Consider the following 17,388-nt stretch of genomic DNA (forward strand, 5'->3'; position numbering starts at 1 on the left):
CTGGACTGTGCCCCCTTAACATACACTGTTGGTAGCACAGTACAAGGGTATAAGGGGATACACCTGTACTGTGCCTCCTAATCTCTACTATACCCCCTTATACCCTATAATGTGCCTCCTCCCCTGTACTATACCCTCTTATACCCTCCATTGTGCCCCCTTACCATACCCTGTACTGTGCCCTCTAATACTCTATACTGTGCCCCCTTATACCCTATATCCAATCACTGTATGGCAGCGTTATCCAGTCACTGTATGGAGGCATTATCCAGTAACTGTATGGAGGTGTTATCCAGTCACTGTATAAAGGTGTTATCCAGTCACTTTATGGCAGCGTTATCCAGTCACTGTATGGCGAGTTATCCAGTCACTGTATGGCGGTGTTATCCAGTCACTGTATTGTGGCGTCATTCGGTCACTGTAAGGCGTTGTTATCCAATATGGCGGTGTCATCCAGTCACTGTATGGCAGCGTCATCCGGTCACTGTGTGTAGGCGTTATCAAGTCATTGTATGGCGGTGTTATTATTTGGTTAGACGGCTAATATATTTAGAGTGTATACTGTAGATTCCAGTATATTATGCTGTAGTGTGGCCTGTATTTCCCAGTAAAGTAAATGAGCCTTGTAGCACACAGTTTACACCACTGACCACCAGGACCAGCCTTTTGTAATATAGCCTACAGTACATGGCAGCCTCCCTTCTCTGCCATGTTGATCCGCTGTGTACTAATGCTTATTTTGGCACACTTAAGCTGGGTTCACATCACCTTTTTGCCATGCGTTTAACATATACCTTAACAGATGACTCAGATTGATGTCATACAGTGACATATATAAGGATTCCATTGTAAAAGAAAGTACACTTTTTTTGCCAGACTCTGCGGGATACAAAAGCGTGGTGTGCTGTGTTTTTGTATCCCTTTTTCCAACGTATATGTCAAACAGATGGTAAAAAGGTGATGTGAACCCACTCTTACATAGGCACACATGCAATGCCAGGATTGCTGCGGGGCCGTCAGTTCTAGCTACCCCCCTGAACAAAGGCTACATTAGTATATGCTATATATATATATCTTACATAACACAGTGGTTACAAGAAGCCAGAAATTGGCCAACCCCTTTAACTGTATCTCATCTTCTATCAAGGCTAGAAGCGACCCAGCAGGGTAGTAGAGCCTCCTATTGCACAGTTTTCCCCAATAAACGTACCCTTTTGACCTAATACTGGAATCATTTAGATATATTATCATTACCTTCACACATACAAAGTTTAATTTGATTCCAACAACTTCTTCTTGGTGCACTATTGTTTTGGCAATGAAAACATATTGGATTTAGTAAAGGTTACATTTAACCGCCTCACGTCCGCCCATAGGATATAAACATCCTATGGGTGGACGTCTATTTCTGACAGCACGTTTTAGAACGTCCTGTCAGAAATAGCAGCTGCACGCTAATCGTGCAGCTGCTGATCGGGTTGCCCGCTGTCAGTGACAGCAGGGCAACCCTAAGACAAGGCAGGGACAGTGCCCAGGTGTCCCTGCCTTCACGATCGCTGCAGACACAGCGCTCACCGAGCGCTGTGTCTGCAGAGAAGGAAGCGCTGTGCGCTTCCTGTTCCGGCCCGGCGGTCATGTGACCGCCGTGACCGGAGTGTGCAGGAGCTGTGTGAGGTCTCTGAGAGACCTCGATCAGCCCTGCTGTGAGGCTGTACAGCGCAGGATTGCTGCTGTACAGCCTCTATAGGGGTGCATTTGTCCTGTAACTGGGGCTACTATGTCAGCCCTAGTTACAGGAGAAATCAACTGTGAAAAAAAAAAGAAAAAGTGAAGCAAATGTCCCCCAGAGGTCTTGTATGACCTTATGGGGGACGAAAAGTGTAAAAAAAATAAAAAAAAATAAAGGGTTGAAAAAATAAAATAAAATAAAGTTTCACATGTAAAAAAAAAAAGTTCCCAAGTAAGGAATAAAAAAAAAAAATTAAAAATAGAAAAAATAAAAAAAAATAGACATATTAGGTATCGCCGCGTCCGTAAAAACCAGCTCTATAAAAGTATCACATGACCTAACCCCTCGGGTGAACACCGTAAAAAAAAAAAACTGTTAAAACAAGCAATTTTTGTCACCTTGCATCACAAAAGGTGCAACACCAAGTGATCAAAAACGCGTATGTCCCACAAAATAGTACCAATAAAACCGTCACCTCATCCCGCAAAAAATGAGCCCCTACATAAGAAAATCTCTTAAAAAATAAAAAAAATATAGCTCTTAGAACATGGAGACACTAAAACATCATTTTTTTGGTTTCAAAAATGCTATTATTGTGTTAAAGTGAAACAAATAAAAAAAAGTATACATATTAGGTATCGCCGCGTCCGTAAAAACCAGCTCTATAAAAATATCAGATGACCTAACCCCTCGGGTGAACACCGTAAAAAAAAAAAAAAAAAACTGTGTCAAAACAAGCAATTTTTGTCACCTTGCATCACAAAAGGTGCAACACCAAGTGATCAAAAATGCGTATGTCCCACAAAATAGTACCAATAAAACCGTCACCTCATCCCGCAAAAAATGAGCCCCTACATAAGAAAATCTCTCAAAAAATAAAAAAACTATAGCTCTCAGAACATGGACACATTAAAACATAATTTTTTTGTTTCAAAAATGCTATTATTGTGTAAAACTTTAATAAATGAGAAAAAGTATACATGTTAGGTATCGCCACGTCCGTAACAATCTGCTCTATAAAAATGTCACTTGACTGAACCCCTCAGGTGAACGCTGTAAAAATAAATAAATAGAAACTGTGCTAAAACAACCAATTTTTTTGTCACCTTGCCCCATAGTGTTATAATTAATGATCAAAAAATCATATGTACCCAAAAATAGTACTAATAAAACTGGCACCTTATCCCCTAGTTTCCAAAATGGGGTCACTTCTTGGGAGTTTCTACTGTAAGGGTGCATCAGGGGGCTTCAAATGGGACATGGCATCTAAAAACCATGTGGAGTTCCTTTTCTTCTGCGCCCTGCCGTGTGCCCATACAGCAGTTTATGACCACATGTGGGGTGTTTCTGTAAACCGCAGAATCTGGGTAATAAATATTGAGTTTTGTTTGGCTGTTAACCATCGATGTGTTAAAGAAAAAAATTGATTAAAATGAAAAATCTGCCAAAAAAGTGAAATTTAAAAATTTGATCTCCATTTTCCTTTAATTCTTGTGGAACGCCTAAAGGGTTAACAAAGTTTGTAAAATCTGTTTTGAATACCTTGAGGGGTGTAGTTTCTACAATGGGGTCATTTATGGGGGTATCCACTATGTAGGCCCCAAAAATGTCACTTGACTGAACCCCTCAGGTGAACGCCGTAAAAATAAATAAATAGAAACTGTGCTAAAACAACCAATTTTTTTGTCACCTTGCCCCATAGTGTTATAATTAATGATCAAAAAATCATATGTACCCAAAAATAGTACTAATAAAACTGGCACCTTATCCCCTAGTTTCCAAAATGGGGTCACTTCTTGGGAGTTTCTACTGTAAGGGTGCATCAGGGGGCTTCAAATGGGACATGGCATCTAAAAACCATGTGGAGTTCCTTTTCTTCTGCGCCCTGCCGTGTGCCCATACAGCAGTTTATGACCACATGTGGGGTGTTTCTGTAAACCGCAGAATCTGGGTAATAAATATTGAGTTTTGTTTGGCTGTTAACCATCGATGTGTTAAAGAAAAAAATTGATTAAAATGGAAAATCTGCCAAAAAAGTGAAATTTAAAAATTTGATCTCCATTTTCCTTTAATTCTTGTGGAACGCCTAAAGGGTTAACAAAGTTTGTAAAATCTGTTTTGAATACCTTGAGGGGTGTAGTTTCTACAATGGGGTCATTTATGGGGGTATCCACTATGTAGGCCCCACAAAGTGACCTCAGACCTGAACTGGTCCTTATAAAGTGGATTTTGGCAATTTTCTTAAAAATTTGAAGAATTCCTTCTAAACTTCTAAGCCTTCTAACGTCCTAAAAAAATAAAATGACATTTCCAAAATGATGCTAACATAAAGTAGACATATGGGGAATGTTAAATAATAAATATTTTATGAGGTATCACTTTCTGTTTTAAAAGCAGAGAAATTGAAATTTAGAAAATTGCAAATTTTTCAAATTTTTGGGTAAATTTGGGATTTTTTCATAAATAAAGGTGAAATATTTTGACTCAAATTTATGACTATCATGAAGTACAATGTGTCACGAGAAAACAATCTCTGAATGACTTGGATAAATAAAGGCGTTCCAAAGTTATTACCACATAAAGTGAGATATGTCAGTTTTGCAAAATTTGGCCTGGTCAGGAAGGGGGCAAAGGGCCCAGATGGGAAGTGGTTAAACAAGCTGCGGTGCTGCGCTTCTCTCATATTAACAAATGGATCTTGCTCCGGGAGTTCCACACACTAATGATCCGTGACTGGGAGATGGTGAGCTGACTGTGATGAACTGTAGATCACTGATAAAATGGCCCTTGTTAACAACTGAGCTCAGGCGCGGTGCTCGGGCTCAGACATGTCCTCCAAGTAGGATATGTTGGCTAATTCTCAATTTTACACCAGTACGAGGGTTAGTAAGACCGCAGAGTGCACCTGTATTTGTTTTTGTTATGTTATAACAACTGAGCTCAGAAAGAGCAGAGATTTAAATGTATAAATTATGAAACTTTTCCCACAAAACTATATCTCATTCTGATTAGCTACTCCAGCTCTATAACATGCTGTCTACACGCTATGACAGGTTCTCTGTAAGTTAAATTCTTATCTTGCTCATAAGAATTTCGCTTAAATTAGTGTTTATGAGCTCTCAGGAGTGAAGAGATAAGGCCTTCAGGTCGAGCTGTCAGAGCAGCTCTCAGTTCTTACCGAAGAGAAAAACATTAAAAATCAATCAATCAAAAGCTGCAAAGACCACTGGTGAAAAGTCTGCATAAAGACCAATCGGACAAATGATGTTTATATCAAGATAAAATGCAATAATAAAAAAAATGCCCCCAAAGGTGACCATAACCTTTAATCGAGTGTCAATGTATGCAATATTATAGCCATTAAATTCTGTGGTGTAAGTTAAAAGAACTATCAATAATCCGTGTAACTACTGAGCAATGTACAGTACATCATTACATATATTTGCCTATCTGCAGTACGAAAGGCTTTACAGAGCTGAAAAAAAGCTGATGTGTGCCACCAAATTACTTCAGAATGTATTCCTGAATCCCTAGTGCCACCTACCGGTAGCTATCCTGTAGGACAAGCCCTGAGAACAATGCATTGCAGTTTATTTTTGTCACTTAACAAAATTCAAAGTGAATGAACCAAAGAGAAATCTAAATCATATCAATATTTGGTGTGACCGCCCCCTTTAATTCTTCTCGGTACACTTGAACATAGGTTTTGAAAGAACTCGTCAGGGAGGTTGGAGAACTAACCACAAAAATGTGGATGTAGGCTTGCTCAAATCCTTCTATCTCTTCAGGATTATTGATGTCCTCAGTCCTGAGAAATACAGGCAGATACCTATCCATCATGCAGTACCATCAGGGAGGTTCCAAATTTATTCTGCAGCAGAACAATGACTCCAAACATACAGCCATTGTCAATAAGAATTATCTTCAGCGTAAGGCTACTTTCACACTAGCAATTTGGCTTTCTGTTTCTGAGATCCGTTCAGGGCTCTCACAAGCGGTCCAAAACGGATCAGTTTTGCCCTAATGCATTCTGAATGGATAAGGATCCGCTCAGAATGCATCAGTTTTGCCATTGCGCTCTGAAGGCGGACACCAAAACGCTGCTTGCAGCGTTTTGGTGTCCGCCTGACGATGCAGAGGCAAACGGATCCGTCCTAACACACAATGTCAAAATGGATCCGCCCCCCATTGACTTTCAATGGTGTTCGAGATGGATCCGTCATGGCTACGTTACAGATAATACAAACGGATCGGTACTGAACGGATGCATGCTGTTGTATTATCGGTGCGGATCCGTCTGAACAGATCCATGACGGATCCGCACCAAATGCGAGTGTGAAAGTAGCCTAAAGAAAAACAAGGAGTCCTGAAAGTGATGATATGACCCCCAAAGAGACCAGATCTTAACATCATGGAGTCTGTCTGGGATTACATAAAGAGACAGAAGAATTTGGGCAAGCCTACATCCACAGAAGATCTGTGGTTAAGGCCTCTTGCACACGTCCGTGGTTTGGTTCCGCAAAAAATGCGGTTCGGGTGCGGACTCATTCACTTCAATGGGGCCGCAAAAGATGCGAACAGCACTCCGTGTGTTGTCCGCATCCGTTGCTCCATTCTGTGGCCCCGCAAAAATTATAGATCATGTCCTATTCATGTCCGTTTTGCGGACAAGAATAGGCATTTCTATAATGGGCCGTCTGTTCCATTCCGCAAATTGCGGAAGGCACACGGGCGGGATCCGTGTTCTGCGGATCCGCAATTTGCGGACTACAAAACACAGCACATTCGTGTGCCAAAGGCCTAACTCTCCAAGACGTGTGGAAAACCTCCTGGCAGAGTTCCTTCAAAAACTTGTGCAGGTACCTAGAAGAATTGATGCTGTTTTGAAGGGAAAGGCTGGTCACGCCAAATACTGATTAGATTTACATTTCTCTTTTCTTTATTCACTTCTGTTTTCGAAAGCATTCTTAGGCTACTTTCACACTGGCGTTTTGGCTTTCCGTTTGTGATATCCGTTCAGGGCTCTCACAAGCGGTCCAAAACGGATCAGTTTTGCCCTAATGCATTCTGAATGGAAAAAGGATCCGCTCAGAATGCATCAGTTTGCCTCCGTTCCGTCTCCATTCCGCTCTGGAGGCGGACACCAAGACGCTGATTGCGCTTTGCTGTCCTCTTGACGAAACTGAGCCAAACGGGTCCGTCCTGGCACACAATGTAAGTCAATGGGGACGGATCCGTTCTCTATGACACAATCTGACACAATAGAAAACGGACCCGTCCTCCATTTACTTTCAATGGTGTTAAAGACGGATCCGTCTGGGCTATGTTACAGATAATACAAACGGATCTGTTCTGAGCGGATGCAGACAGTTGTATTATCTGAACAGATCCGTCCAAGACGGATCCGCACAAAATGTGAGTGTGAAAGTAGCCTTACTTTGCAGCTTTTTGTATATTTAGCTACATATACAATATAAAGCACTAAAACATCTGATAAGGCCTCTTTCCCACGGGCGGGTGCGCTCCGTTGCTGTATTGCGGACCGCATTTGCGGATCCGCAATACACGGGCGCCGTTCCGTGAGCATTCCGCATCACGGACGTGGACCCATTCACTTCAATGGGTCCGCAAATCCGGAGATGCGGAACGGAACCACGGAACGGAACCCTACGGAAGCACTACGAAGTGCTTCCGTGGGGTTTTATGCCGTACTTCCGTTCCGCAAAAAGATAGAACATGTCCTATCTTTTTGCGGAACTGCCGCTGCGGCTGCCCCACGGACTATGCTCGTGCATTACGGGCCGCATTTTGCGGGCCGCAGCACAACCACGGGGCACACACGCCTGTGTGAAAGAGGCCTAATACTGATGTACCACAAATAAATTAAATTATATAGTTTCAATGCATATTCCAAATTCATGAAACAGATATATTGTGAATATTAACTAAATTATACTAATTTGTACCAGGTTACGGCAGTAAGTAAATGAAAGTATTCCTTACATATATGTAAGTCAGTCATAATAAATCTCCCCCAATGAGTCTGTTGAAACCCAAAATCCACAATCATCTCATATGCTGCCCGGCAAATGCTTTTACGTGCTTTGCTGGCACCACACATTTTTTTCTTTATACAGTTTGGATTGCTAGACTTTTTATTTTTACATTATACATTTTATAATGTGTTACCCAACAGCTATCCCATGACCTAGTGCTAATGCATGTACACAAATACTTACGAAACTTTAATAAGGTCCAATAACCAGTGAATTCGGATTTGCACAATTCCACCATGAGGAACAGACGATATGTATGCCAGGTTTAATCTCTGGTCTCTTCCCAAAAAATATGTTTCTGCCTGGTCGTGTGGTAAAGGAGGGCTGAAAAAATACAATGAATGCATGCTTAGCATTTTCAATACATAAGTGATTATAAGTGATTCTTATAATCATGTATAAGCGATTTACTAATGCATTGCTGAGAAAAATGATGTTTAAATATATGCAAATGAGCCTCTAGGAGCAACAAGGGCGTTGCCATTACACCTAAGGCTCCGCTCTCTCTGCAACTGCTGTGCCCTCTCCACTTTGAGTGACAGGACCAGGCAGTGAAAACGTTATCACACCAGGCCCTGTCAATCAAAGTGGAGAAAGCGTGAAACTTGCAGAGAAAGTGGCAGAGAAAGCGGAGGCTCTAGGTGTAACGGCAATGCAGGTAGGAGCGTAGCTAAAGGCTCATGGGCCTTGGTGCAAGAGTTCAGCTTGGGACCACCCCACATCCCTCAGTGCTTTGTGGCAAGGGGCAGGGGTGCACCTACCCTTTCTGCTGCCTGAGGCAAATATTGAAACGGCACTCCTCCCCCCCTATGCCAAATTCTCAACCTAAATCCTTCTCTCCAGCCCTCTTAAAGACATACTTGAAAAACATTACATACAGCACTATAAAACATACAGGGTAATACAGTACCACATAACTCTTACATCCAGTGATGTCTCCTCTGATGTAGACTTTCCTTATCTTCTCCATTCAGAGCCAGACCACCATGATGATTTCTTTCAGCCATCTCTTGTCTCTGCAAAGTTTGACTAAAAGATATCTTAGTTTCCTACTTTTCCATCATCCTCCTCAGCTTCTCAACACTCCATCCTGCCACTCCTAATACTGTGCTCCCCAAAACTATACTGCAGAAACAGTCCTCATGAAAATGCTAGCACCACACAGATACTGCTCCCTTCAATAATTATTGGTACACAGTGCCCTAAAAAATAACTGCGCCCAGCAAACAGTGTCACTGACACTAATAGTGTAACCATAACGTCCCCCAAAAATAACTGTGCTAAGCTGACACTGTGCCAGAGTGCCCCCCACAGTAATAGTGCTCCCCAAAGTCCCACCAATAGCAATAATTATCTGGCCTAAGTGCACATAGTGTTAACAGTGCACCCAATAGTAATAATGCCTCATTGTGCCCATACTAGTAGTCATGTTCCCCGTAGTTCCCCAGTAGTAATAATTCTCCTTATAATGTGTGCCAGTAAAAAATGCCCCCTTGGGCTACATGCACACGAACGTTGTGTATTTCCGTGTCCGTTACGTTTTTTTTGCGGATAGGATGCGGACCCATTGATTTCAATAGGTCTGCAAAAAATGCGGACAGCACACCGTGTGCTGTCCGCATCAGTATGTCCGTTCCATAGCCCGCAAAAAAAATAGAACATGTCCTATTCTTGTCCGTTTTAGGCATTGTTACAATGGATCCGCAAAAAAAATGATGTCATCCATTTTTTTTTTGCGGATCCGCAATTTGAGGACCGTAAAACACATACGGTCGTGTGCATGTAGCCTTATGATGTGTGCCAGTATAAAAATCCCCCTTATAATGAGCGCTAGTACAAAAAAATACCCCCTTGTTCAGATCAGACCCCCATATCAAATCCTCAGATTAGACCCCTATATCACACATCAGATCAGACCCCCATAATAGACCTCAGATCAGACCCCCAAATCAAATCCTCAGATCAGACTCCCATATCAGATCATCAGACCCCTGTAGCAGACCTCAGATCAGACTTCGTTTAGACCTCCATGTCAGACAAGATCCCCATATCAGAACCTGAGATCAGCCCCCCATATCAGAATCTCAGATCAGACCCCCATATCAGACCTCAGATCAGAACCTCAAATCAGTTCCTCAGACTCCCTTATCAGATCCTGAGACTCCTATATCAGACCTCAGATCTGACCCCCATATCATATCCTCAGACCCCACATCAGATCCAAAATAAATAAATTCACTTCCCTCTCCTGCACCGCCGCTGCTCTCCAGGTCTGGCGTTCTCTTCCTGCATTCTAAGCTCCCGGTCTTCTCTGTAGGCAGTCAGGACAGTGCAGCGCAGCGCTCGGAGAAGACAAGGGAGGAGGGGTGAGTTCAGTGCATCACTCCACACTCGTCCCGCAGACTAGTGAGCGCTTCCATACTGAAACGCTCACTAGTATTCGCTTATAAGAAGCACTGCGCCTTATAAAGCGTCTTAGGGGCTCGGTTGCAATTGTGACTACTGCGATGCCCTATAGCTATGCCACTGAATGCAGGCACATGTGAACATAGGACCAACACAGATGCCTTTAGTTGTCAAGCACACATGCAACATGTCAGCCAGTTTAAGGTTCCATTCACACGTCTGTAAGTGTTTTGCGGTCCGCAAATTGCAGATTCGCAAATCACTAATACCCTATCAGAGTTCAGCTTGAGCCAACCACTCCCTCCCTTGCTTTGTGGCAAGGGACATTGAAATGTATGGGTCCGCACCGTTATGCAAAATTGCGGAACGGATGCGGACCCAGAAATACGGATGTGTGAGAGCACCAAGGATGGGCCCAAGCCACTCAGTACACCCTAGCTCCACTGTTCTCATTTTCTAGTCAATCCGCCTTCCACATGATTGACAGGGCCAGGTGAGATGAAGATTAAGAACCCTGGCCCTGTCAATCAAGCTAAAGGGAGGGTGGCTAGCAAAGACTAGACGAGGCACTACCAATTGGCTGGGTCCCACCTCCAGTGCACTTAAAGGGAATCTGTCATTAGTGGACTCCCTATCCAATTGCTTGCATAGACACATAGCTGTGATTCACCTGAATAAAACACTGTTCTTTTTATGATCTGAGGCTCTAATTCTGAGTCATACTTTTTTAAAATATGCAAATTAGGTATGTGGGTCAGCAGCCAACCACACCAGGACTATTTCAAAAGGTAACAACCTGGTGGTTCCCCTGCAGCGAAGGCCAGATCCCTGGACTTGCCCAAAGTCAAACCGATTGGTTGGCACAGTGGGTCCACACTCACTGTTCATCACATTTATATATGGCTCACAGAGGGTAAAAAAAAAGCCATACTTACATATCATTCCCTACTGCTGCCTTTCCAACATAGCTTCAGTCTCCACTGATATCCACTTCCTGGACCTAGTGAAAAGTATGTCCAGTATACGGAAAGTGAGAAATTGTCTATACCTGTTGACCATTAAGTGTCTGTTCAGACTACCATATGGAATACCATAAAGAAGCTGTACCAGTATGAAAGATCCATTTTTTAACTGATCACATTGACTTAGGCCTCCTGCCTTTGACAGTATGTATTTTGCGGTTCGCAAAATACGATGATGTCAATGCTGTATCTGTTTTTTTTGCGGACCCATTGAGTTCAATGGGTCTGTGGTCCGCATTTTGCACCCAAGAACAGGACATGTTCTATCTTTTGCGGAATGGACATACAGGTGCGGAAAGCATACGGAGTATATGTGTGCTTTCCGCATCAGTACATATGTCCATTCCAAAATGCGGACCAAGGACCCACTGAAAACAATGGATCTGCAAAATAAATTCAGACAGCACATGGACCACATCCATACTTTACGGATCTGCGATTTGCGGACTGCAGAAGGGATATGATCGTGTGTGTGTGAGGCCTTATACCGTGATCCTGTTAGATTTTTGTTGGGTTTGCGCTGTAGAGTACACTAAAGAATATACACCTAAAATCCTCTGTAAAGTTCTTAGGGGGAATTTATCATGAGTTCATTTTGCTTGAGTTTGCGTACTTAGCAGCAAAGCTATCAACTATCGCATTGTGTTTGATAAATCTGCCTTATCTTTAAGCCTAAAACTTTTCTCTAGAAATGCTTCACCAGTTTTTTCACACCGCCTCTCCACCGGAGCAATAGCCCTACTCCGCTACTTTCTAAAGCCAGAATTCTGGGGTGCAGGATGTGATAAATTCAGGGGGGATTGGCCATAGACTCTACAGGGAAACTTCCCAGTGGGCAGATGCCCAGGGGGCCGCCTGAGCTCTCCTCATGGCTACCAATAATGATCTGTCGCTCCCAGAGATAGGCCTCATGCACACGGCCGTTGTTTTGGTCCGCATCCGGGCCGCCATTTTGGCGGCTTGGATGCGGACCCATTCACTTCAATGAGGCCGCAAAAGATGCGGACAGCACTCTGTGTGCTGTCCGCATCCGTCGCTCCTTTCCGTGGCCTGGCTAAAAAAAATATAACATGTCCTATTTTTGTCCGCGCTTTGCGGACAAGAATAGGCAGTTATATGTAAAGGCTGTCTGTGCCGTTCCACAAATTGCGGAACGCGCACGGACACCATCCGTGTTTTGCGGATCCACGATTTGGGTACTGCAAAACACACCACGGTCTTGTGGATGAGGCCTTAACTGAAACTGGGGGCATCAAGAAGTTATGTACCTGACCGGTGACCACAGTTGACCTTGATTCCTGAATTCAACTGTATTGTCATCCCAGGGCAACTGGAGTAGGAGGGCAGAATGTGGCAGCTGGCGCTGGTCACCACAGAGGGGCAGCTTCTGAGGAGGTATTTTTGTTTGCTGGGTTATTACGTTGTGATGTACTGTGGTTTTTGATGCTGCTGGGGGCAGGTTATTGCGTTGTACTGAGGTATTTCCCTCTGCTAGGGCGGTATTTTGTGCCACAATATGGTATTGCTGGCCCGTTTACTTGTATTAGTCCTGCCTCCTGTTAATTTGGACCCACCTACCACATGGGGCCCACTTGTATTTTTTGTTCCAGGGCTACTTTAAGTTCCCAGTCCGCCCCTGGATAAATTCCGCCCCTCTTGACTTTACCCTTTGTCTAATTTTTAAGATGCTGTTAAAGGGGTGTTCGGGGATTGGTCAGAGTTTGGAATAAAATAATAAAAGACGTACGGGGTCATTTGTCAAACTGGTGCAAAGTAGAACTGGCCTTAGTTGCCCATAGCAACCAATCAGATTCCACCTTTCATTTTCCAAAGGAGCTGTCAAAAATGAAAGGTAGGATCTGATTGGTTGCTATAGGCACCTAAGCCAGTTCTACGCTCCACCAGTTTGATAAATGACCCCAGCAGAACTCACCTATCAATTCCTCTGCCATTCTAGCACTGCCGCTAGTTGTCAATGTGATGCACATGAATGGAGGCCCTGGAGTGGCAGTGATTTACCAGGTCAGTGCTATCTTTTTTATTACTGTATCCCATTTCACCTCCAAATTTTGCACAATTATGGAGAATTCTTTAAAGTCAAATCTTAGTTTTATTAGATTCTGGAAAGCTGCTATCACTGCCCTATTCACACATCCAAGCCCATTTTTTGGGATGCAAAAACTTGGACAATTTTGTATCTACAAAGTTTAGGAAGTGTATGTGTTTTTTTCTGTGGTTACGTTTTTTTGTTGTTGCAATGAATCAGTGAAAAATACACCACATACGGATAGCACCTGTGTGCAGACCTACTGAATAGGATGGGCAGGTCCTGTCCACAAAATGGACATCAGCGGTGGACGCCTCTGTGCGGAAACAGAATGGATGTCTGACTACACATGGAATTCAACCACCTGCGTGTGAATAAGCCTTTACTAGGCAGCACTTCTGAGAAAAATCCTCCTCACCCAGCTTTTCCAGGAGAAGATAAAACTAAGAATTGACCGACTGGCATTCAACTCAAGGATTTTTATTAAATATTGTAATTTTATGGAGAATGCTCTGTAAACGCAATTAATAATGGGCATATCAGCACAGCTTATTGAGCACTTACCAAAATCCTGTGCTTTTCCAGAAATGTTTCATTTCCTTTCTGGATTTTGTTGGGTCTACATTAATGAAGTAACTTCCAGCCATTATGCCGGGCATTAAGCCCACAGCGAGAAGGAAATTAAATAAAGTCATATCCAGTGAGTGGATATAATCTAGTTTACAAGACTTGTGATAGGAATCTGCATGCAGTTCTGTGGACGCTGCTTCAAAGAAAACCACTTCCTATATCATTCACAGGGGGGGGGAGTCACAGCAGTTTAAAAAATGCAGCCAATGACAGGGCAGAAAAGGAACAAGGCTCCCCTGTCTTGAATGGTTTGCTCCAAATCTGCCCAGCTCTGCAGACAGTTTAGGAAGTGGAGGCACATGAGGAGGACTGCTGTACTCCCTACAATTCCTCTGCCCTTGTGTTAGGTGGGACGTATGGACTCTGATGGGAAGACGTGAAGAAATATGACAGATTTGGAAGAGTTTCAGAGATTCATTTTAACCCCAGACTTATTATTATTATTTTTTTTAGCATTTTCGTTTTTCCTCACTGCCTTTCACGTAACTTTCTTATCTTTCCATTCTTTGCAGAAGTTGGAGTTCTCAAGGAAGTTGTCCCATATCCACAGGATAGGTGGGGGACCCACTCAGACAGCTGTCGATCACTAGAAAGGGGCCCGTGGCTAGTGTGAAAGTAGCCTGAGGATTCATTGTAAGTCTGGACGGATCCGTTTGCCTCCGCACGGCCAGGCGGACACCCGAACGCTGCAAGCTGCGTTCAGGTGTCCGTCTGCTGAGCGGAGCGGAGGACAAACGGTGCCAGACTGATGCATTCTGAGCGGATCCACATCCACTCAGAATGCATTAGGGCTGGACGGATCCGTTCGGGGCCGCTTGTGAGAGCCTTCAAACGGAACTCACAAGCGGACACCCGAACGCTAGTGTGAAAGTAGCCTAACTCCATGGGACTGCTAGAGATAGCCAAGTACAAGTACTGAAGCCCCCGTTCTGGTAACTGGTGGGGGCTCCAAAGGTCGGACCCTCGACAGTCAAGAACTTATCCCTATCTTGTGGATGGGGATGAGTAGTTGTCATGGGACAACCCCTTTAAAGGGGTTATCCAAGACTATAAAATGTCCCCCATATGCCGGGCCCCTCACAATGAACCTACTGACCTTGCTCTCCGCGACGCTCCTTATCCCTGCACGGCCGCAGCTGCTTCTCACCATGCACGGATAAAACATCCGGTGTCTGGGATGAGCAGCCAATGGCAGGCGGTGACGGGGAAGAGCCTCCCTAGCTTCACCCGCGATACTAGGGAGGGCCCCGTCCCCCCGTCCCGACACAGGATGTTTTTATCCATGCATGGGAAGAAGCAGATGTGCGGGGACCACGATATGTCCTATGTGTCTCCTGTAAATATAGTAAAAACTCGCAGACTGGTGAGAAAGGAAGGTTGCATGTGTGCAATAAACGGTCGCTGTAAAAAAACAAACACCTAAGGATAAGTCCAAAGAAAAAAAGAATAAACTGCAAATAAATATTAGAGCAAGCAGTCAGTGACCTTAGTTAATGCAATGCCAAGTAGAAATCGAATCCCTTTATAAAACTACTCACTGTCCCTGCTGTGACCACGTCCTGTGGTAGACTATTCCACAGCTTCACAGTTCTTACGGGCTTTTTACACAGGCCAATATTTGAACCGATTATCGCTAACGAGCGTTACTTGTAATGCACATTAGCGATGATCTGGTGGTGCAAATTCACCACGAAACACTCGTTCCTCAGGTAATTGGATCTTTTGTGCATCATGGTTTCCCAGTGGCAGATTGTCCTGTGTAAACACGATCTGCTGCCGGGAACCAACAAGACAGTATGGGGAAGAGCGATAGCATTAGCGATCACTCCTCCCCATACTCTGGAGGAGATTGCTGCATGTAAATGACGTAAAAAAGTGACTTCCCCATGTGACCGCTGAGGCTAGTGATTGGCTGCTGTGGTCACGTGGAGTAGTCTGGCATGTCATGGCTGCAGCACTAGAAAGACCTGATAGACCTCCAGGAGCAGCAGCACTGTTATGGTGGGGGATTGATCAATTGAGTTTTGCTTCTTTTTATATTTTATAACTTTTCTGGCCTTCAGCTTATTGTTTTGGGTGTGAACATGGCGGCACCCTCTCCTTCCTAGGCTTGATTGTTGTCTGACGGCTCTTGTGTCATCCACTGTCCCCTGCAAAGAGATGTCAATCAAGCCCAAATGGGAGGGGCTGTCATGAAGATCGCAGGACATGTGCCTGCTGGAAAAACACAACGGACTGCTGTTCAACGTGGATATGTTCAGAAAAGTCTCCCTAGCCCCATAACGGTTTATAGGAGTCCCTTTAAAGGGTTATCCGAGGCTGGAAATGGCCCCCCATACGCCTGGGCCCATCACACTGATTTTACTTACCTGGCTCCCCGCAGCTGCTTCTCGTGTGCGGATGAAAATATCCGGTGTCGAGGGGAGGAGCCAATGGCAGGCGGGGACTGGGACGAGCCTCCCTAGCATCGCAGGTGACGCTAGGGAGGTAAGTAGAATCCGTGTGAGGGACCCTGGCGTATGGGGGGGCCGTTTCCAGCCTCAGATAACCCTTTTAAGAAAGGTGCACCACAGCGACTTATTACAGCCAATCATTGCACTAGCACGTACATGTATGTCCATACTGTATGTAAAGGTGGCCATACACATTAGATAGAAGTTGGGTGACGGTTGAACAACAGTTGAACAATCATCTGGTGAACGTTTGTTTCACAGACATAGCCTAAAGACCCTATTACACTGCCTGATGTTCATGCAGTGCGAGCCACGATGGATAACACATCCACTGGCGCTCATTGCACTTACCTGATTACACGGGCCGATGCATACTGAATGTGGGAGGAACAATTGTCACTGCAGTCGTTCCTTCCTCAATCAGTTCTAAGGATTATTGGAAGCACGTCCCTGATTATACAGGGAGATATGCTGCTGATAATCAGGCGTCTTTCACATCAGCCGAGCGTTTGCTCATTCATCAGCCAATTGATTATACAGGTCAATTATTGGGAATGAGAGTTCCTATACACATTCATTCCCAATAATTGGGCCAAAAATTGTGCGGTCTAATAGGGTCCATACACACTTTAGTCCATTTTGGCTGTTACAGTCATCCAGCCTGCCCATACATATTCAATGAAACCAGATGGACAGAAGATCGTTCTGGGAACAGTTTGCACGGTGGACGTCATTGGGTGGAAAAACGGAGGCGTGGACTGCACTACTGACGTGCATGGGTCTGTGTGTAACAGACTGCACACAGACCCATGCACGTCAGTAGTGCAGTCCACGCCTCCGTTTTTCCACACAATGACGTCCACCGTGCAAACTGTTCCCAGAAATACAGTTTGCACCTCATTTAACGTGACCATTTTCAGGACAACAAACATGTTGTACATAGCATTCTATGTATGTCTGGTATGTTTGGTGTAATGCCCGGCATGGTTGCTAGACATTCCCTTGTTTGTCTGTGCCTCCGGAAGGGGGTCTCAGGGTTCCCCGG

At 44.2% G+C, this 17,388-nt stretch overlaps 1 protein-coding gene across 1 annotated transcript in view; it reads right to left on the bottom strand.

The window, feature by feature from the left end:
• IDUA (alpha-L-iduronidase) overlaps nt 1-14,036 on the bottom strand; it is a 249,301-nt gene extending 235,265 nt beyond the window's left edge. The window contains exons 1-2 of the mRNA XM_040418033.1: nt 13,825-14,036; nt 7,969-8,109 (exon numbers count right to left, since the gene is read on the bottom strand). Coding sequence (XP_040273967.1) covers nt 7,969-8,109; nt 13,825-13,955 — 272 coding nt within the window. The 5' untranslated portion in view covers nt 13,956-14,036. The remainder of the gene's footprint in view (nt 1-7,968; nt 8,110-13,824) is intronic.
• Between the last annotated feature and the right edge of the window lie 3,352 nt (nt 14,037-17,388).

Source organism: Bufo bufo, chromosome 2 (genome assembly GCF_905171765.1).
Source record: "Bufo bufo chromosome 2, aBufBuf1.1, whole genome shotgun sequence".
NCBI lineage: Eukaryota > Metazoa > Chordata > Amphibia > Anura > Bufonidae > Bufo > Bufo bufo.